This window comes from Monomorium pharaonis, chromosome 6 (genome assembly GCF_013373865.1).
Source record: "Monomorium pharaonis isolate MP-MQ-018 chromosome 6, ASM1337386v2, whole genome shotgun sequence".
Taxonomy (NCBI): Eukaryota; Metazoa; Arthropoda; class Insecta; order Hymenoptera; family Formicidae; genus Monomorium; species Monomorium pharaonis.
The window spans coordinates 25,495,840-25,518,229 of record NC_050472.1 but is presented as its reverse complement, the minus strand read 5'-3'; the positions used below and the strand labels follow the sequence as shown (position 1 = coordinate 25,518,229).

The following is a 22,390-nucleotide window of genomic DNA, read 5'->3' as shown; positions in this document are numbered from 1 at the left end:
CACGAAGGTTTGAAATAAGGATATCATCTCATTAGCTAAAAAGGCTACAAAACATTTCACTAGAATTGTTTATGCAATGGTTGAAAATTGTTGTAAAATATAATATAATCTGTATTTTGGACTTTTACGATTATTGTTCCGATTAATAATTTATCGTGAACAAAACTTGCATTCATAAAGTTGCTGAATGTGTGCGTAACGATCTCCTTTAAATGGTATTTCTTCAATATGTTAGATTTTTATTTAATATAAACAACATTTAGTGATAAAAATATGAAATAAATAAGAAATGATTATAGGTGAAATTTTAACAGATTGCGTTTTATTTTATGCGTGCTAACAGCACTTTGAAAAATTAAGTACAACTATTGTTAATTTTATATTATTATATGTAGGGGATAACAATATAATCGTGCAATTTTATATTCAATTTATATATGTTTATAAAAGGAGCTTTAAAGTATTAAAGATTCTTTTATAATCATGGTATGTATATATTTGTAATTAGAAAGATTAGGTCAATTTTTATAAAATCTATCAAGTTTTTAAAATAATACAATTTTTTTATAATCAATTTGCAACAAAGGCTTTGCAAAAGGCTTATAATAATTTAATTTTTTATTTGAAAAAGATTAAATATTCTTATAAAGTTATAAATATCTCAAATGTTTAGCCAAAATGTCCAATATTTGTTTGTATACAAATCAGTATCAAATGGGAAATGTAATAAGAAATAACTTAAGTGGTACGCATTCAGAAATTCTTCCTGTTGGTCGGATCAGCCGTGGCTTCCATATCTTTATTCGTCGTCAAACGAGTATCGTATTTGCCAGAGGAAACAATATGCTTCCCACGTAACGTCGTAAACGAGACTGTGAAAGCGCGCGAAGCGCCTACAAATTGGAACATACGCTTTTTCCACGGTGTCTCGAGAAATCGTGGAGAAAGTAGAGCGCAGCGTTGTTCTCTTGGCGCCCTTCGATCGGCGACCCTTTCTCACGCCTTTACTCTCTCTCATCCCCTGTCGCGGTCGCTCTCCGGAGTATGTGACCCCGACGTCGCATAAACCGAGACACTTCAGCTTTTCAACCTGCTCGTCATTTCACTTCATTTTATAAGATACTGTTCCCTCCCTCACGCGTTATTGCACTTGTTTCTGCAGTACTTCTAGTTCGATGTTTTAAACGAACTCAGAGGAGGAAGGGTGGAAACAACGACGCCCGCATCGCGAGCATTAATTGGATCCTACTCGACTCAGACAGCTGTCAAGGAACTCGTAATTGAATTTCTGAAACATTAATCCGACTGGCACGCCGATCCAGCGGCAGCGAATGAAATCTTGAGACAGCAATAAGAGAGAAAGTGAGAAAGAGAAAGAGGAAAACAGGTGGAAGTAATCGCACTCGGTTTTCCCTTCCTCCTTCTCACTTGCTTCACACTAGATCTTGCCATGTTACGTCGAAATTTACAGTAGTCGGAAGTATATCATACTACACTTCACAGAGACGAATACTTATGTTAATTATAAGTTCAATAATTGAATCATTGGACATTTTATATTAGACGTGAATAAGAGAATGCATTTTTTTTTAATGCATACAAATAACACTTAATATTTCGATCGGGTTTCATGTTCAACGATTTTTAAGTGAGATAAAATTTCGAATTCCGTCTTTATTGAAGAATTATTAAAGTTACAATAAAGATTACATACATAATTTTTTATTAAGTTTTGACAAATTAATTTTTATTAAACTTTAACAAATCTTTTCTTTCTTATAAAGAAGGTATAATTTATAGTTTTATTAAATGGTTGAATTATTTTATATTTTAAAAGGGTCTTAAAGTAATCTCTTATAAATCTTTGGTTTTTTTAAGCACGACATAATATTCATATACATATTTATTGTGAAGTTACTTTCGCATCTGCATTATTCGACAATTTTCTGAAAGAAAGAAAGAAAGATAAACAAGGTATTACAATATTTACAATATTATTTTTTAATCTCAATTTTTAAATATTTTTTCCTTTATATTTGCAAAGATTGAACTTTAATCCTATATTTGATCACGTATTAAGGAGATCAGTACAACAGCAATACCATAAGTTAGAAAGGAAAGAAAACACAAAGGGACAAAAAGGAAAAGAAGGAAATTCTACGAGCACAGCATCTCCTTTGTCCTGCGATTTCCACATTTTGACTCCTTATCCTCTTACCACCTTTTTCATGATACCTTAATCCACCACTTGAGCGGATCGTAGCAATGAACTATCGTATGGTCTTTTGAAAATGTTAAAGTAATGGTAACTTCTATTACACGGAAAAGTGGAATTTTTTATAATTAAATCACATCACATATTCTATGCCTTATAATTTTTCTGTAGAAAATCATTAATAAAAAATTGCAAGACTATGTACGTTCAATAAAATCTTTATTTTGTAACAAAAAACACACTTTAAGATATCAATTCATAATTTAATTTAATTAAGTTGAGTTAATTTTCCAATAATTGTATTATTTAATTTATATTCTTAAGTATTCCCTTTCACTGTAAGTATTTCCGCTGTAATGTAATTCGTATTGATTTGATACGTTTAATTTAACTAAGAAGTTTCGTATCTTTACTGTGAAGATACATAAGTACCTCCAAGGAAGCGCGACCATATGCTGTACTTGGAAAATTATTTTGTCAGAGGCAGAAACTTCCAGCGAGGAGATTCGTTGCGATATTGACGTTTCACTTCTCCAAACTGTGAAGATATAACGAAGCTTTCAGATTCCCATACAGATTCGCAGACTTGTACCTAATGTTGCGTACTTAATTAAGACTTTTGAATCGCGATACATTGCCTGCATATACTTTGGTAGGACCCTAGAAGGACCTGGCGTTTATGTAATTTGGTCTCGCAAAAGATATCAGGTGGGGCAATTTAACGTTCGTGACGATCGATCCTACGATTTAATTCACCTAACACTAATTATCTATTATTTTTTATCTACACAGAAAGAACGGTTTTGCTAAAATATTTATTATAAAAATTTACCTATATATATTTGAAAATAATTTTGTTGGATTATTAAGATAATTATAAAGAACGTTTGAGCATGATAAGGAATGCTGCAAAACTTTAACATTCTATTATAGCAAGTTTGAGTATCTTATATATACATAATTATTTGCTATTAGATATTTCAACACGAAACTGTTCTTTTCTCTGTCTCAGGATTTTTGGGAAAGATATTCATGAAAAGAATATTTGTTTGGATTTGCACAAAATAAATATATCTTTGTTTATCCTAAGAGGAATAAGGCGTTTAAAATGCACAAAGTACATCGAGAAAAAAATATTCAAGGAAGATTTCTCTTCCTTGAATTGCTAAAATATTTATTGAGCCTTTCATCTTCAAATCAATTCAAATATGCATAACTTATAGATGTATAATATAAGATCTACAAAATATAAAACTAATTAATGAACTGAGCTAAGGAATAGTAGTACTAATGGTATTGTGTAGTTGAGGAATAAATTATTTAAAAATAACGCGCTTGTATTAAATTATCAATTATATGTTTTTTTATGTGATAACAAAAGATATATTAAAAGTCACGATTTAAATAACCACTCTGAATGAAATATGATTATCGAAATATCTCCTTTCGTTATATACACATAAATCACAAATTAGTTTGCTCTTGCTGACACACGAACTTCTCTGGTCAGTTTATTCGACGTTTACATCGCCATCTCTGTAGCAGCAATTTCTCGCGCGTGCAACTCACCTCTCTGGAAAACGAAAATTATTCGTGACGCGCTTGCGACTAGATCGTCAACCCTTTCATTATCGGTTTTCTAGATATTCTGCAGATAATTAAATTAGTCGGAAAACCTCGAGTGAGAATGTCAAGCAACTATGACACTTTTTAAAAGTTTTTTGAAAAGAATTCCGATCCGATTACTCATTTAAATTATATTGATTTGGCGCTGAGATTCAGTTAATTAAGTAATAAGTAATTGTTATTGTGAATAATTACATTTAAATCTTCATGCGTACATGCGTACAAATCAAATCAGGTAATTATTGCAAGTACCAATAAATCCTGTTTTAGTACCTATAACAGTGCAGTGCATGATAGTGCAGTGTAGTTTATGATAAGCATCTTAAATCAAAACTAACGCACACATATTAACAAACCTTTATTATATGTATAAATCTTATTGCATATCCTTTAGCGATGATATGTCATACAACCGAAATTATTGAATATTGTATTTATATGTTTGTATATCGATCTATTGTATGAAAGCACATAAGTTATCGATTGACCGACTGTCTCATTTTAATTAATATTCCTAACCTGTTTATTTAATTTAAACGACAAAGCTTTGAACCCAGTATACCGCTAATTTGCCATTAGTTAAATTATTGCGTTTTACATATTCAAACCAGGAGTGAGAGGCTAATAATAAAAAACGTAAAATATCATTGTTTCCGGATACAGTAGAATTTTTTTTTAATTTTCCTGAATTGTATTATATTATATTATAATATTTTCGATATTTTGATTTCGCGACCGACAAATAATCGGAATGCACTTTGCATGAACTAGAATTTATAATTCACGCAAAGTTATTAGCTATTAAATATAAAAATTCACTTTAACTGATATTTTTCTTTCGCTTATATTTGACATTTTTATCGGTCGATTTATAATTACTATTTTTTGTTAAATTCCGTTTAGTTTGCGTAAGTGTGAGTGTGCGTTCATGATTTTAGTATTCTCACACCTGCTTGGTAGACTAACGCGCGGTTAAAATTTATACGATTGGTGTATCCGAAATGAAGATTCATTGCTACACGTTGGCTTCAACATTACACGCACTCCTTCCTTCGTATAATTTCACCACAGAGAATTTCCTATTACAAGTTCCACAGTCCTCCATTCTCGCTCTGTCTAATCGTTGAATTTCGCCTCGATTGCTCCGCGAATCTCATTCATCATTGCGACATTTTCCTCGATCTTACTAGCCCGAACGATCTCGGCGCGACTTGATTTCGCGTTTATCATTAATTGCAAATTGATTTCGAGTCTTGCTGCGCACGCAACCGTTGTTGCGTATCGCATTTTATAACTTTTTTTTTAATGAAAAAATTTTATACATATATCGCGCCTATATAAAACATTAAAATTTTGTTTTATGAACGTAAAAAGCCACGATTTGTTGAATTTATAATAAACAAATTTATTCAATAAATTCAACGAATCGAAATTTAAATAACAGGAATAGACATATTTAACTGAAATAAAAGTCATACATTATCTGATATGATTACACTAACAATTTTTTAAATTTAAAAATAAATTTTTAAAAAAATACGAGACAAAAATTATTTCCTACAATTACAAGACAAAAACGATAAATGCTTAGTTCTTCGTTAAATAATGGTTTGCATGAGTAATTCACTCCTTGGCTAATTAAACTAAATATTAAAATATGACATCGATAATTTTGAAGCAAGAACTTATTCTGTATTGGTAATCGTGAAAAATGTAGATAATTTAATAAAACAAAGAGTAACAGTAAAAGACGATAATGGTTCGCAAAAAATACGAATAGATTACGTTTGTTGAAGAAGGGCATTGAAATATTTGAAATCGACAAGCGCGCAAAGAATTGGCGGAATATACTACATAGGCAATGAAGAAAGGAAGGAAGACGAAAAGCTAAACGGGAGAAGGATGTGCGAGAGCAAAGCGGGAGAGAGTGAGATAGTGCAAGAGCAAAGAATTCCCATAGGACACGACCCAGCAAATGAGCCGGAGAATGCAAATCAATCCCACGACGCGGCGCTCGAAATTGTGCACCTACGCTCGAATGCGGCAATCCCTTTTCCAGGGCTTTGCTGCACGTGCTGGTGAAGCGGCGTTACCGCCACCAACACACAGCCCACGAATGCCCCCCCAGGGTACGTCATTGCAACGGTGCAACGGCGCAATGAGACCGACATTGCAGCGGAGCGTGCATTATCGCGTCCGACGTGTCCGACGCGACCTGGAGAACCGCCTCCTCCTGCGCGATCCTCTTCGGGGAATAACGTTTCCCCGACGTTACCGCTGGTAACACGACTTCGCTTGCTCGCGGATCCTAGATACGAACCACGGCGTACTCCACCGCATTTCTGAAACGACGCAATACATGCCAGACGGCCGGTGGCAATCGCCAGACGGCCCTTTTACGCGGCGCCTTAATACACATTGTTTCTCCTTGCGATACCTTTCGTCGCCTTTTTTTTGCGACAGCGCGCTGCACGTTAAAAAATCGCAAAAATGGAACAGTTTGTTCCGAATAACTGAGCGGATATTTTTAACCAAGACTTAAGGACTTAAGAGTGAAATTCGCAAAGATCGTATTATTTCTGAATCCCGCCTTTTAAATCTCATAGCTCTGAACAAGGCTTTGACGTTTAAATTTAGCTTTTCTTGCATTATCCATTCTCTTATTCCGTGTCTTCATCATATCTTGCGAAATTTGACTTTACGATCGTCATAGCAAATAAGACTGTATTATTTCAAGAATAACTTGAAGAAAATTTCTTTAAATTGATTTAAAATAAAACGAATTGAGTAGTTGACCTAAAAAAATACATCTCTGGAAAATACATGCCAATTTGTTACATATTTTATTTTTTAACATCTTTTTGGTTTTATTTTTAAATATATTATTATTTTAATTACGCTAATTTTTATTTTGTCAAATTATTAAAAGCGTACTTTTCACGTTTTTTTTTGCAGAGACAGCAGCTTTTTTAAGATTGATCTCATGTAGTGTCATTATTTCGTGTTCATTCTACCTTATCTTTACATACGGTAGATAAAATCTATAATTACAATCCGCTTTTAAACTTCTGTGACATGCATGTTTATATTTAATCGTGACTTCTTAGAAATCAGAAATGTGCCGAGAAAAATTAAATTCGCAATGTTGAGATTATTAATTCATTCATTAAAATCATGTGTCAGATAAGATCATGATAATAGAATATCTTGTAACTTTCTAATGACGTCCGTTTGATGAATATAGACGGATCGAATACGACTCTGGAAAGAGAAAGAGAGAGAGAGAGAGAGAGAGAGAGAGAGAGAGAGAGAGAGAGAGAGAGAGAGAGAGAGAGCACATGCGGTTACTTTTGCAAACGCATCACTCGTAAGAACATGGCGATGACGGGGTCGAAGAAGCGATTCCCTTTGTCCTAACCGGCGAACTAACCGCTCAAAAGGTTTATCGGAGCATGACCGAGAAACTCCATTGAAATGCAATTTAACGAGATGGAACGGTGAGGAGGGCTATCTAGAAGGGCGATTATAGTGAAAACGACAAATGCGCGGTCGTGGAGTAAGGTACCTCTTCCGACCGGATCAATCGTTCTGAACATAATATCAAAGATGGAATTTAATTGCGAATGAACAGAGATATGAAGATGAATTTGTTACTCGAGTTCGCGACTAATTTGTTACTCGAGTAAAAGAGAGAACGATAGCTTTTTACTTTCGCCGTAGTAGTTAATCGTAGTAGTTATCGATAACGACCTCATTTTGCCTCTTACAATTTTTGACTTAATAATCTCGATGCATTTTCTTGAATGTAATATATCTGAAGATCCGCATGTAATATATATATACGTACATCTTTGCAAAGGATTATCGATCACTATGCACATACACAAACATAGGGGATAATGTATAGCGACTATGATGAAATGTTACAAAATAAGAGAGAATTATCTATATTATATGCCATTCGATACATGTTATTTAGTAAAAATCACGATGCAGGCAACTGATATTTTCGATTTGCCGCTTCGAATACAACAAGGGTAATCCGCGATTAGTGAAATGACGGACTACCGCGACTACTGCTCCGATCACGGGATATCGATCAATTATTGCAATAGTACTCGCCCTACATTCGAGTCTCGTCACGCGAACCGTCCCTTCGATCCTTCCTACCGGACGTAATCACGTTAAAACAACATACGAACGCCGAGCTACATTTCGCGAGTTCAGGAAAATCGCATTTATGGTCGATGCCTTTAGGACTCGTCTGTTTCGGACGATCGTAAAAAACCTCTGATGCCAGCAATTTTTCAAACGACACACTCTCTCTCTTTTGCTTCCTCTCTTCTCTCTCTTTTCCCTCCATCCATCAATGCAGTATTTTATGATATCTGTGATCCGTCGTTATAATCACCTACCAACGAAAAAACTATATTCGTGTTTTCTCGGACGTTCAATGGATGCGTGGAAACACCGTGACGTCGTAAAAATTGTGCGAAATGTTCAATCTTTGCATTCTTGAGCAATGCGTTCCCCTGGCAATTTGAGTAAATGTATAGCGTAAGATGTAATCATAATATTAATGTTTTATCGAACGGAATTAATGTACTCCAAGATGTTAATGCGTTGCTCCCCGCAAATGTAAATATGTAATTTCTATGTAGATCGCTTTCCGAAAGCTATTAAAATTTAATAAAGTGGTATCGAACGGGCCACAGATGTCCCAAGCTCTAAACGCTCAGTAGGGATCTGTTAATCGTACGGCAATAAGCACGTTAGAGAACGCGAGGTTCAGAAACAGTGCTTCGTTGGTGCTACTCTTAAAAGCAAGAGAGAAGTTTATTTCAATTAATAGGACGATTCGACGATAGAAATAATCGAACGAGGACCAATTAAGGATGCGATCTAAAGCCTCGGCGCACGAATGGGGCACGCGTTCATTTCACTTTTATTCCCAGCTCGTCAGTATTCGCTCGTTTTCACGACTCGTTTCTATTGTGCCGAATGAACCGCAGAACCGATTAGCTCGTGGATACGTAAATTGCGTCCACGATAAAAGCGGCTCGTGAATAGGTGGACTGGGTATCCTTTAGTAGTGAAAAGGTAGGCGCATCGGTTGGCCCATGCAGATACCCATACAATTAGCTCTCAGAACTTCACCGCCAATCTGCGATGAAGATTCAACGATGAAACGAATGTTGATATATGTGCATTGCGTTTAGCAGTATGCATATTCGCGTTCCATCCATGTAAGTAAAATCAAATTATTTAAGAAAATATTATTTTTGAGACCAACTTTTTCGATAAAATTTAAACTTGCAACTTTCTAGCAGACTGACAGGCAACACAATTCAACGATGTTTTAATTTTTAATAGAATAGAGGATTAATATTCTTGTCTTTTATATATTATATATATATATATATATATATGTGTGTGTGTGTGTGTGTGTGTGTGTGTGTGTGTGTGTGTGTCCGTTGTGTCTGTGTGTTCCAAATTAAAATATCGTTTAACATAAATGTTATGGCTATGTAATCGTCACGCTGTTTTACAGTCTATTCTAAAACATACATAAAATATTTCATTTTTGCAAATGTTATTTTACACGCCACGAATGAAATAGAATTAAAACGCGCTCCTACTGTGAATTCATGAATTAATAATTAAGAAAAGGCGCTGTGTACAAATATAATTTATTTTTATTTATATAGATAATATATATTAGTCACGCATTCATGTACAATATGTATAGTATCATATATTTACGTAGTAATACAGTATGAGATGCAACATTTTGATTATGACGAGAATATCGTAATAAAGGATAATAAAATATTTGCAAATTGTCTTTAGGCTTGTATTAAGTAACTCAGATATTTTTATTAATAATTTAGCAAACAATTGTAAAATTTGATACTATGTTTTAATATTTTTTTAATTTTTAATATTTTAATAATATGTCTCGTACAATCTTCTGTTTCAGATATGATCGGGAGAGAGACCGTCTTTATGGTATTACATGGTACAAGGACCACGAGGTATTCTACAAATACGTACTCCGAGATAAAAATCCTCACGTTTATGACGTCAATGGTGTTAAAGTTGATGTGAGTAAAATGCTCTCTCATGTCCTATTGTAATGCAGCGTTATTGTTTCTATTGAATCTTCAATACTTCATCGAGTACACCATTCTTTTGTTTTATAGCTTTACTTGTAAAATAATCGTTAAATTTTACATCTTTGTTTAATATGGAAAAAGTTTATTTAATAGAAATAGGATTGACAAGTCGACAAATGACAATTATGAATGAAAACAAACGAGTATGCTATGAATAAAGAATGTATGTAATCCCTGAAATGCGAAATATTTTAACAGCGACGGATTAGTTTAAACCTAGATTTACGTTCACGTCTGTTTCGATAAATCATTCAATAAAACTCGAACTCGGTGGCAGACGCAGGCAAATAAATCGAATTGAAGACCGCTACATCGCGACAATACGTCATAGACGATGAATTTTGAGACAAATCTCGAAATCTATCGCGAGTACCCGATAAATTTTTCGAAGGCGACCTCCTGCAGATATGTCTTAAACGTCGATATATCCGGGATGCCGGGTAACAGGTTGGAGAGCCTCCGGGTCAAACAAAGTGGAGCTTTCGACCTGATCTACGATACCAATTTCATGGAAAAATCTTCGATCCGCTCGAACATACGTAGTGAGAGAAGGGAACGGAAGATTTGCTCTAACATTGCAGGTTATAGAAATCGGGACGGCGGGAAAACTATCGGTTCTCTTGCAAACGAAACCACGAGCAATGAGCAAACTTCGTTTCGAAAATATTTGTCTCGTCGCTCGATAAACGGAAACGGTCTTCCCGAGGAGGAGTTTAACGCGCAAGCTTTACGAGCTGCTTTGTCGCCAGCAATAAAAACATTTGTCCGTCAAAGAAAAATATCGTTTGTCGTATAATCCGCAAAGAATCGGAGATTAATTCAACGTCTTCGTGGCAGCGTATAACACAAAGTTATTGTACTGTAACAATTTTTTCTATCTTCTAGTTTTAGTTCTAACATCATTAACGATAGGAAAAATTTTATGTTTATTTATGACATAAATACTTATGTTTTTTTAGAAAGAGAAAAAATATGTGTTTTGAACATTTTTTCTGTAAATATCTTTTTACGACAGTCGAGAGAATTTATTTTCTTCTTGAGATAAGATTTTTCTTGGGATTAATATTAAAAAAAAAACCTATATTGACTTTCTCTCTTTTTTTTAAATCGAAATTATACGAGAGATAATTTGAACAAAAACCATCAAAAGTCCCATCGTATGTTTATCAATCTTTTGTCTCGTTTCATATAGTCCTGGAAAAAAATGAAACCTGGGTACACTATCAGGACCCGGTGTGGTTCGTATATACGCGTGCAGGGGAATGTGCATCGTATATCATAGACCGCCATTGTGCTCAACAACGTACGCGGGAGCGCTCAAGTTTTACGGCTTTCCGCAAAGATTTAGCGGCGCCAATCTACTCTTTATATTACGGAGTAGATGATGCTGAATTCAGAGATCTTTGCGAAAAGAGATTGCACAAGGGCGATGCATCCCGCACTGTCGTGACGCGATAGATATAGGTCGTGGTACGTTCATTGAAAAAGGATAGACCAGGGTTTTAATGGACACGCGATATCGGTGATCGAGTGATGTGATTACGCGTCCGTGAAACGGGAAAATCGAGTTGTTGCAAAATTCATATTTATCGATTTTTACGGCTAACCATGTTTGGTGGGGGTTACATCTGTCGTTCAACGTCTATTCAATTTGCACTGATATTATAAAGCAGTATATTTAAAAAATCATCATATAATGCAATTTTGTGCAGCAATTTTATGTAATACTCACATATTCAAATGATTATAATATATGAAAAAGAGAGTTTCCTATTCATAAATCGAGAGGTAACAAAGGTTTAGCAAGAATACTCCATTCGTAAGTATGTATGACTCGAATTCTTTGATACTTGCTTAATTTTATTCAATACAGGAAAAGAACATAATGTACAGAATTTTTAAAAAGTATATAATTTATTTACATTTATGAACGATTCTTTTTAAGCATGAAAGATCTTGTTCTGATATAATTCTCTTGATCTTATGATATTGCAATTTTTCTTTCCATCAAATTCACTCGTGTTTAGTGTCAACACTTTATATGAAGCAAGATAAAAATACAAGATGGATACCTACATAAACTTTCTCTCTCTCTCTCTCTCTCTCCCTTCTTTTTCTCTCTTTCTCTTTCTCCCTTTCTTTCCGTTTTCTTGTCTTACATTTTAATATCAATAGATGAGATCCTTTTGTGTTGTGCGCAACGGGACAAGCTGTAAAACGCAATTACTTTTACGACTACATACTCGCTTTGACGTAGTATACTTTGTGGTTGAGTACGTCGGGTATATCTTTTTTTAATATTTTAAATATTACAAAAGTTTTCTAAATTATGAAAACCAGAATTTTTTGCTTTTTGATTATATGATATGCAACATATTAACATATAAAGTCTAAACAGTTATTTTAGTTTATAGTTTATGTTTCCAATTTACAACAGCAAATATGCATCGTTCTGATTTAAATATATTAAATCTCATAGTCTGACGTAGAAAAACTTTCAATGAACATCGCGCGATTATCGCGGGTATAGCATCTGGTAATTGAAAAATCGTTTGACGACATTTACACCGATAGGAGAAGTCCGACTAGTGCGCCACGTACGTTCACGTAGGTATTGAATCGACGAAGGTAACCGAGTTTACGGGGAATTGCTCGTTCGGCCGTGAAGGAATCGTATCGTCGAGAAAGACTGAAGTGAAACTACGTACACCGCTCGCACGATACGTTCAAGAAGGTGTGGACAATGCGGAAAAAGAAGCGTCGAATTGTACATACTAGGGACACATGTGTGTGAGAGATTCGTGTAAAAATATTTCAATTTATTCTGGGTCGGGAGAGAGGTTGCGCCCGCGACGCGTGCTCAACGGTACTGCATGTATATGTATGAACAAAGTCGCACAATAATAAAGTGTCACACTCAAAGCTATAATAAAAGTAAAGCTCGACTACCCATCGTGTCGTAGATGGGCTTAGTTATGGAGAGTGGTGTTATACGCGATCGTGGTATTATGCGCCGTGATAAAAAGGACCATCGTAATGGGAACGCGGAAATGCGCAACGCAAAGAAAAACGAGAAAATGACGGGGGACTGTTCTGGAAATACACGTGTACTATTTTCTTTTAAATTCCACAGCAGGGAAACTATACTAATGACAAAAAAAAATACAGCGAAGAGTTACGAAATATAACAAGATATAATTTCCGTTTTGACCGCCATGAACGTAATGTACCTCGCGGGTATAGAAATTTAATTTAAGATGTGTGTTTAAACATATCTATTGTTGTATGCGGAGTCACATTATGAAAAGTATTAGCATGCACATTTATTTTGACTTATAGTCTTTATTATTCGATTTTCAACGTTCACTTTACTGTTTGTAATTTAATATTTCGTTGTTAATACGCAAAACGTTTAAGATCTAGCAAGCCAATTTTCATAATAATTTTCTTTAGCCAATTTTCCATTTATGCACGTCGAATATTACAAACGGATAGAGAGATTATTTCTTACTTTATTGAATAATAAATTTTTAATTTAAAAATTAATTAATAAGATAGCATTTACATTTAAATAGGTAAATCGTCTACTAGTATGTTACACTAAATATATATTAGTTATATTCTTATGAAATAAAAGAATGTAAAAATAATGAACTTTAAGACTTTGACACTGGGAGGGTATAAATCGGGGAATAAGTTCTGTCGCCGAAGTATAAAATATTTAAGAAAACTATGCCTGCGTCCACCCCATCTACCTTGTAAATTAAAAATGAAAAACTTGCGTCAAACGATGACTTCCTGTAAAGTTTTTGCATAAGAAAAACTACTTGAAATTGATGATCACGAGATACGCAGGAATGAGGGAAGATACACACTTCCGAGATATTTCGTATAATGCCAAAATATGAATTTATGCGACACAGGTCAGATTCATCGAGAAATCGGCTGTGATCCGCGTAAAGCCATCGTGTTTGTAAAGTACAGGTCTGATGTTCCCGCGACGCTGCAAGGGATCGTCTCGATTCTCGAGACGGTACGTCCGCTTCCGATTCACGTTTTCGATGGCACGAAAGTTCCGCCCTCCTTGGCGCTCGTTAATATCGTCCGACGTGTAACGAGCATTACGTGAGCCGAATCGGTTCATCCCCTTTACCCGCCCGGCCGCCGATCTTTCGAACCTTCTGTATTGGATAGCGGACTATTAATCTGGCTCGGTCCAATAGTTCCCTGATATCAGCGAAGAAAACTCTCCGTGGACAAAAGCGATCATGTCTACCCGTCGTCGTCGTCGTCGTCTCTCTCTCTCTCTCTCTCTTTCGCTCTTTCTTTCTCTTTCTTTCGTTTGATTTCTGGCGAGCATTAAAGTGTGAGGAACCACGCAAATTTAACAGGATATGCGCTATTGATCGCAAAGTCAATAAAGAGAGCTGTAAAGTATTTATATATATATCAACATCTTTTATTAACAATATCTCTTTTTCTGCGGTTCTGGTTTATAATCTTTATCATTTATAATCCGTACAATTTTTCTCATACGTTTAATGAATTTTTATTAAATTAATTTATTTTATTTAGGAAATATCGTTTTTACAATTGAACAATAATCAAATTATCCTCAGTCGACTATATTATGAATTAGTAATTGCTTTGTGGCTAGAATTAGCTCTAGCATGTATTTATTTTATCAGATATCGAATTATCTTGACTGCTTCAAGAAATACAGTGCGTTGCGATGCATCTTGTATTCTGGTACAAATCCTTTAAATACGAATAATAAAGTACCGTCACTTCACATTCACGTCACTTGTCTTCAATAAATCCCAATAAAGAAATGCTGCTTATGAAATGACATTGTAATATATTGGATATCGTAGTGTATTTTGATTGTAGTTTATAGATGAAAATATCCATCTGTCTTTCTTCGAAGTTCACGGAGAGAAATATGAAAGAAAAAAGAAATATATGATAAATTATCTATTGGATATTAATTGCAATCTTTTCCTTTTGTCGTTACATAAAAATTATTACAATCGCATAAGAAGAACTTTATCTAATTATTAATTTCAAATAAATCATTGAAACATGTTGTTAAAAGCTTCGTATGCATTTTATTTGATATTACTGTAAATGCTGAATTTTCTTCATCATTGTAAGCCAGTTCGAAAAAAGCGATTTAACTGAGAACTTGAGCTAACATATTTTTTCTCACTCTGCAATCATCATTTCATGCATATCCTATCCTAATATTCCCATAGCAGATAATACGGATAATAAAGTAGTATTAACGAATCTCGCAGCTTGGGGCAGTTCCGGAAGGATTTTTCTAGATTTCCAGACGCGTGAAAGGGCAACTAATGTAAAAATTGTTTTCACCTCACCCGTTCACGTAATCGCGTTTACCTTCATCGGGCACGGATGCATCCGGCTTGAATGGCGCTCGCTAATTCGCCATAAAACCGAGAGAGATTCCGAGGTGCTTGAAAAAAATGATGAAAAAGATGAGCTACGTAGAAACGTGGCTGAGAAAGGAAGGCACATGGATATAAAGTAAGCAAGAAAAAGAAAATGGGGTGAAAGGAGGGAGAGAGAGAGAGAGAGAGAAAGAGAGATAGGGTGAAGGGGTAGAGAAAGACAGAAGAAGGAACATACGGCTTTGAAATTACCTGCCAACTCGAGTCTGAAATTTCATCGAGAACGAATCAACAGCTGGATCTCTTGCGATGTGCTAGAAACGCGCACCTATTTTCAAGATAAACTTTCTATCTTTCTTAATCCTTCCTCTCTCCCTCCCTCCCCCCTCTCTTTCTCTCTCTTTCTCTCTGCATCTATCTATTTCTCCATCTATCTATCTATCTATCTATCTACCTTCCCTTCGTTCAAGTTCTTGTGCGAAACTTCCGTAGGGATGCCAACAAACAATCTCGGATGCTTTGAGGAAGTTATCGCGCGTTTCTCTCCTTGCTGTCGACTGCTTTTTCGACTCGGTCCGGTAAACCGCTAGTTTATGGACTCTCTTCTAACCAAGCTCGAATGCTTCGCCTTTCTTGTAGTAATCTGCTATTATTGAGGCTTTTTGCAAAAAAATTACAGCCTGCAGGTCGTTAATCAATTGTATCAACCATCTCAGCTAATGAATACGAATCGAATTAAGTTATTCATTTGCAGTTATAATTTTTCTTATAATATAGGCAAGAAAATATAAGAAAAATTCAAAATCCATTATATAAAATCCATTTATACAATTTATTTACAATACAGAGAGATTGGAAGATTGAATTGATTAGGATTAGCGGAAATTTAGAGTCGATGTAATCGATTTGGTTTTTTTTGAAACGATATTCTCGAGACAGAGGCATGTCTATCTTGACCCTTTAGCTTACCATTTTATAGAACAGAAACAAAACGTTTAAGGAATGAGTTGCCGCCGGTGGGAAATATTGTCGGCGGTAATACGATTCTCACGGTCTCTGCCGCCCGCCGTCATTTCCCCTTCTTGTTTTCACGAAACTTTTCTCGAGGGACGTAAATTGATTTGTCGGCGTAAGAACTCTATGTCCGACAGCGCCTTTACTACGAGATAAACGTCAACGTTGCCGCACAGGAACCACGTCGTTTATACTTCGTGACTTCCTTCACGTGATCGCGGACGGTGCGCCTTCCTTCCTCGCGTTTCCGTTCCTTCTGGAACTCGCGTTTGTACTTCCCCATTGCTGGAAAAATCTCTGGACGTGTTACTGCCGGTAATAAAATTTCCCCAGACGTACGAGGTGGCGTATTACTCGACCTTTTCCCTTATGTTCAGTCATCTGACTTTTCGATCCTACTTCAACTTCCCTGAATTTTCTCGTAAAGAAGGTACGTTCCGTTTATAATCAGATTCTCGTCGTTTGGATGGACATACAATGCGAACATGATTAATCATCGCGACGAACATTATTATAAGAATGCATATATTCTTTTTATTAAATGTTTAACCACCAACAAGACATGTAATTTAAAGTTTGCGTTAAAGACAGTTATTGGGAAAGTGTAGCATTTATTTTATCCTTACATTAACTTTATTTTTATGTTTAAAAGTACTGATTCTTGTTAATGCATATATATTATAATCCCGAAGAGGATTTATTCTCTCTTTAAAAGATTACCATATGCACTCGTAGATATTATAAATTAATTTCTATTTCTGTTCCCAATTTATCTTCAAAGAATTGCACAATCAATGAAAGAATAGGATGTTATTAAGACGTAGGACATTATTATTACATTAAGCAAGACTCACGCTGTAATAATGCCTTAGACAAGTTTTTATTTACTCTTGTGTATCACCTTCTCAAATTTATAGTGTCTTTAACACTTTCACTATCTTTAAAGGTGTTTGGTAGATCTTCAAAAGAGACATTGCTTACTTACTTCCTCACGGTTGTACGAAGTTTTATCGCACTCACAAAAGGTATTTCCTGAAAAGTTTTCGGATACCGCGGATTTCTCCCGCATCGGGGTACCACAGCACGATGCCTTTCTATCGGTAACGGCGTTTATCTTTCTCACCGTTTCTCTACAACGTACATTCTTCTTTCATTCGATCCAATATAATTCTACGATCGTTCGCGTTAGGTATTTCAGGATAAACCTCTTGATAATTTATCGACAAATAGACGTTGCTGCAACAATGAATCAGCGCTCAAGATATCCCATTTTCCATTTAACTATTTTCGCTGTTAGTTTAAAAAAAAAAAGGAATAATTTTATGATACTAAAATTATTCTATCTCGAGAAAAACATAGTACGTGTAATTTTATTCTAGATAAATTTGTTCCAATTGTTTTCTAAATTTAAAATATTTTATCTATAATCTTATTAATGTTTCAAAATTAAGTCGAAAAATTATATTATAAAATAGATTGTATAAAATAAATTATAAGTATTAAAAACTATTATGATTCAAATTTTTTTGCCAAATGAATTATTAAATCTTAAGAGGAAAATCTGATTTTTACGATTTTATTCGATCGATAAACAGAACTATTCTCGTCGAGCTTAGCCGAGTTATTTTGTGACTACTTATTATTGAAGGTATCATTATGTGGATGCTGCTACAATCTATGCAATTATTGAGTAAATCTATCTCGGGAAAATCTGATTCGTTATTCTGAACATCAGTTTGAAAGCTTTTAGGTCTATTGCGAAACTGGAAAGTTGTCATAGTGAACATATCTGCAGTGTATTTTCCATAAACTCGAATAGCAAAGAAGTGTTCCAATTTTCCGCTTCGTGAACACCCAAAGACTCGCTTCTCCGCCGTATAATTCTTAAACTCGTTGCACCGACCTACTACTATGGACCACGGTGAGATACGCGATATACATATATATATGTATATATTATATATAAAACACACACATACACATATATGCTGTTATAAATGGAATAAGCACGTATATTTGCTCGCTCGTTTAAGTGCGCATATATATTTCTTTATATACGATCCAAGTGCCAGGCGGATCGTTCCATATAAAATTGAATTTCCATATTTGCCTTTTAGATAGATGGACAAAATTGCTTTTTTTAGATTTGAAACATCTCAATTTCTTCAGCTATAATTGAATTAAATTATTGTATCATAATTACGTAATAGCCTGATTGTATCGATCTAAAACTTTAAGAGGAATAGAATATTTGCAATTCATTTAAAAGAAAAAGCAGAATTTTCTTGATATTTACACATTGATATTGTTCCAATATCGAATTCACTAGTTCCACTTTATTTCGCAAGCCCCGTTTTTACTTTTTATCTCTCTTATTTTTTATTTCAAGACTTTCGCATTTGAAAGTCGATGAGAAAAAGAGAATAACTATTTGGGCAATGTTATTTTTATTCGCTTAAAAGCTTGATATAATACAGTCTAGTCCACATTTGGTATAATTGTCAATACGTTATAATGGAAAGAATTTTGAGCAAAACGTTAATATTAATTGTATGTTAATGCTTTTAATTATATCAAAAACTTTCGACGGAGGTTTGTACTTCTCATAATCAGATATACAAATCGTAAAAGCCCCGAGCCAATTAATTTGCCAGTTAATTTTTTTCTTCACTGGTGCATGAGCTTGAGCAGAGTATAATAGACGAGCGTTTTAATACAAATAAAAAGTGAACGAGCGTAGGAGTCTTTTAAAGTCGCAGATCGCAAGCCTCCGTGGCAAAAAGAAAACAACCCCGTAATCATGCGCGATCTGCGGCCGCCATTTGTAACGGCGTAACTGCTCCGGCACGATTCACTGCTCTAAAAACGAAATGACTCGTAAAGTCGATGTCCCACCGTTCCGCCTTACCGTAATGACACGAATTATTATGCCTTGGCTAAACTGTCGTCAAATAGCTCGGAAGAATCGCGAAGTCCGTCAAGTCCATCTTCCGCCACTTTATTCTCGATAGACATATTTTAAATATATCTTCTTTTCTAATTTAAAACAATCTATCTTCATTTGTGATACTATCAAACTTTTATCATTCTATTTTAATAATAACCCACAATAAAAGATCCGGCTTTAAAAATAAATTGCATGCATCGTCTAATGTAATATGCATCATTCGTTATTCCGTCCGTTAGACATATTTGAAACTTTTTTTTTTACTTTTTAATGCAATTTGTTAAACTTTTATATACTAAATTTAAAAATGTTTTAATTTTCTTTTCTTTAAAATAATTGACAACGAAGAATTTAGTTTTTAAATAAACAATTACATAGTACTAAACGCGCATTATAAATATCCCCTGTCGTTTAAATGTAATTTGTATAACATACACGTCTTTTTTGCTTTATTTTTAATACATAATTTATCTTTATTTGTATTATTTTTTAAATTTATACTTCCGTTTTTTTTTTGCAACAGTTTATGATTAAAAATTCGTCACGTTTATATACATTTTTATACACTGTCAAATTCAATAAGAGAAAAAAAGAATGACAAGAGTGAAAGATACGTCAAAAGGAATTAATGAACTATTCGTATACAGTGTTAAGTAGTAATTTGGTAATTTTCAAGCAATATCCGTTTCCTTCTTAACGTATTATATTTCACACGTACGATTTCTCATACAACTAAGGTCACAATTTCTGTTACAGAGATCCCGCTCGGATGATCAGACAGTGACATTACAAGACGCAAACCTTCACGCTACCGGCGTGTACAAGTGCGAAGTTAACGGGGAGGGGCCGAGCTTTAATACAGTCAGCGCCGAAGCGAGAATGGAGGTCATAGGTGAGTGGGCTGGTGTCGCGTTTAATTAATAATGCTTTGAACGCGACCGCGTCGTCGTCTACCTTTGGTAACTCGACTAAAGACTGCGACGTGGTCGAGTTCAGCAGCAGCATGCCAAAAGCGAGAGGGAAAGAGAGAACCTTATCTTCATGACGGAAACGAGGAGTCGATACTTGCAGCTATCTTTCGTGATGTTCCATCATCCCTGACGGTGGAACGAGCCCGCCACTCTAACTGTGAATCCGCGTTTACACGTTCATCTAGCTACGATGGGCCGATTAGTTCGCGAAATTAACGGCAACTCACCACCGAAGTGCTGGCTATATCAGATTACAGCGTCGTGTAAGTTTGCAAGTGTTACTGAGATTCGGTATTACTCGCAAGACAATCTAATAGTTGGAGAATGTGGTAATTACCGAATGTCACGTTCGTCTTGTAATTGCTCCTTATAATAGGATTAAATGAACGGTACATGTAAAGAACCATCATCGGCTTTCACATAGAAAAACAGTAATTAAGAGAATATAATAATAAAAAAATTTATTTAGAAAGGTCGAACACCGTAATTTAAAATTATTAAATTCTGATTAACATTAAGTCACTAAGACTAAGACGTTAATATTGACAGTAAGAACTTTAGAAGAATACAATTGTAATAGAAAAATTACATCTTTTCCAAATTGACATGGAATGTAAACTTTATATTCTATCTCTAGAAATACAACTTCAACACTTATTGCAAAGATGTTATTATTAAAAACACGTTTTAATAAACGAAATAATAACGGAGCATGCCAAATTAAAAAATTTTTCATCTTATTCAGTTAACTCTTTTCTTTAAATTCTTTTTAATTTGAACATTATTTGCGTATTTCAGACATTTTTTTATCCATCTCGAGGTAACGGATAAAAAATAGCCATGTAATCGCTTCATTGATTAGATGGACAAACAGATAATCGTTTGCTCCACTGACCAGTTCAAGCGGGTAAACGAATACAGTTTGATTGATTAATCGTTTAGCTCTTTATTTGATTGCGCCATCGAACGTACGTACACACGCGTCCATGCATAGTTACAAATTCATCAATAATCTACACATGAAAACGTCATTTGTTCTCTTTTTTTGTTTGTCTGTTATTCTTTTGTTATTTGATCTTTGTGCATCCTGCGTGCTTTTATCAGCTACGCTACACGATACAACGACGAAGTACAGCACCAATGTGCATAATGTTGCAACAAATATGACAGATTTATCCGTGTCAAGCATATGAAATAGTAAAGGGGCGAGATCATGCTCGCGATGTGTCCTGGCATAACGTCACGCTAATTTTCTTTTCTAAAGAATACGATCGATAAACGCGACATGTGATGTCTCGGACATTGACCGATCAATCCGTGGTGGATACGCAATCTGTACACGAGGTGCGTATGCCGTTCTTACGAGGATCAAAGGAAGCGTATCTAATTATCTCAAGCACATGCTAGATGCGGTATCCGTAGCAATAGGATTATCATACGGTCAAAGTGGGCGATACCATGGTACATAGTGGCTCCGAGTTGGATATTAACTCACCTCAGCGTAGGCGGTTCAACAAGAGGGTAGGGTAGACACGATTACGAGGGACTCGTCTCGCTATTGGCAGACGTAATCGTCTTATAATTATTTCGCCACAACACATAGTCTGCCGTTCGCAAATGAATATAATTCATGAACGGCGGTGTGTGGGCTGCGGTGAACGGATTTTGGAATTATATTGCAGAAAGAAAATACCATCGAGATATAAACTACATACAATGCGTAAATTAAGCGCATTTATTCTTCAGTTAATTCCTCAAACGGCTATCCGCTCGTGCGGAAGTTACGTTACATTGCACGAAACAAAAATAATTTCGCGTATGTCATTAACAATTCAATAAAGGAGATACATTTAAAAACGGACGTGTAATTCGGCAGAATGAAATGTATTTAATAGAATTTAATAATTTTATATTTTGTTTTCGGTCGGTGCCGAAAATATAAAGCGCCCAATAAGAGGCTATGGAGTCATGGAAACAATTTTAATTGAAAAAATAATTACTTTTTATGCAATATACATAACGGTTTTTAC

At 34.9% G+C, this 22,390-nt stretch overlaps 2 protein-coding genes across 5 annotated transcripts in view; one reads left to right on the top strand and one right to left on the bottom strand.

Moving 5' to 3' along the window:
- The window catches only part of LOC105839444 (opsin, blue-sensitive), a 245,783-nt gene that overhangs the window by 66,567 nt on the left and 156,826 nt on the right, over positions 1-22,390 (bottom strand). The window lies entirely within an intron of this gene.
- LOC105839440 (cell adhesion molecule 2) overlaps positions 1-22,390 on the top strand; it is an 86,302-nt gene that overhangs the window by 39,494 nt on the left and 24,418 nt on the right. Inside the window, exons 4-5 of the mRNA XM_012685751.3 lie at positions 9,822-9,945; positions 20,146-20,281. Of these exons, the coding sequence (XP_012541205.1) occupies positions 9,822-9,945; positions 20,146-20,281 (260 nt within the window). The remainder of the gene's footprint in view (positions 1-9,821; positions 9,946-20,145; positions 20,282-22,390) is intronic.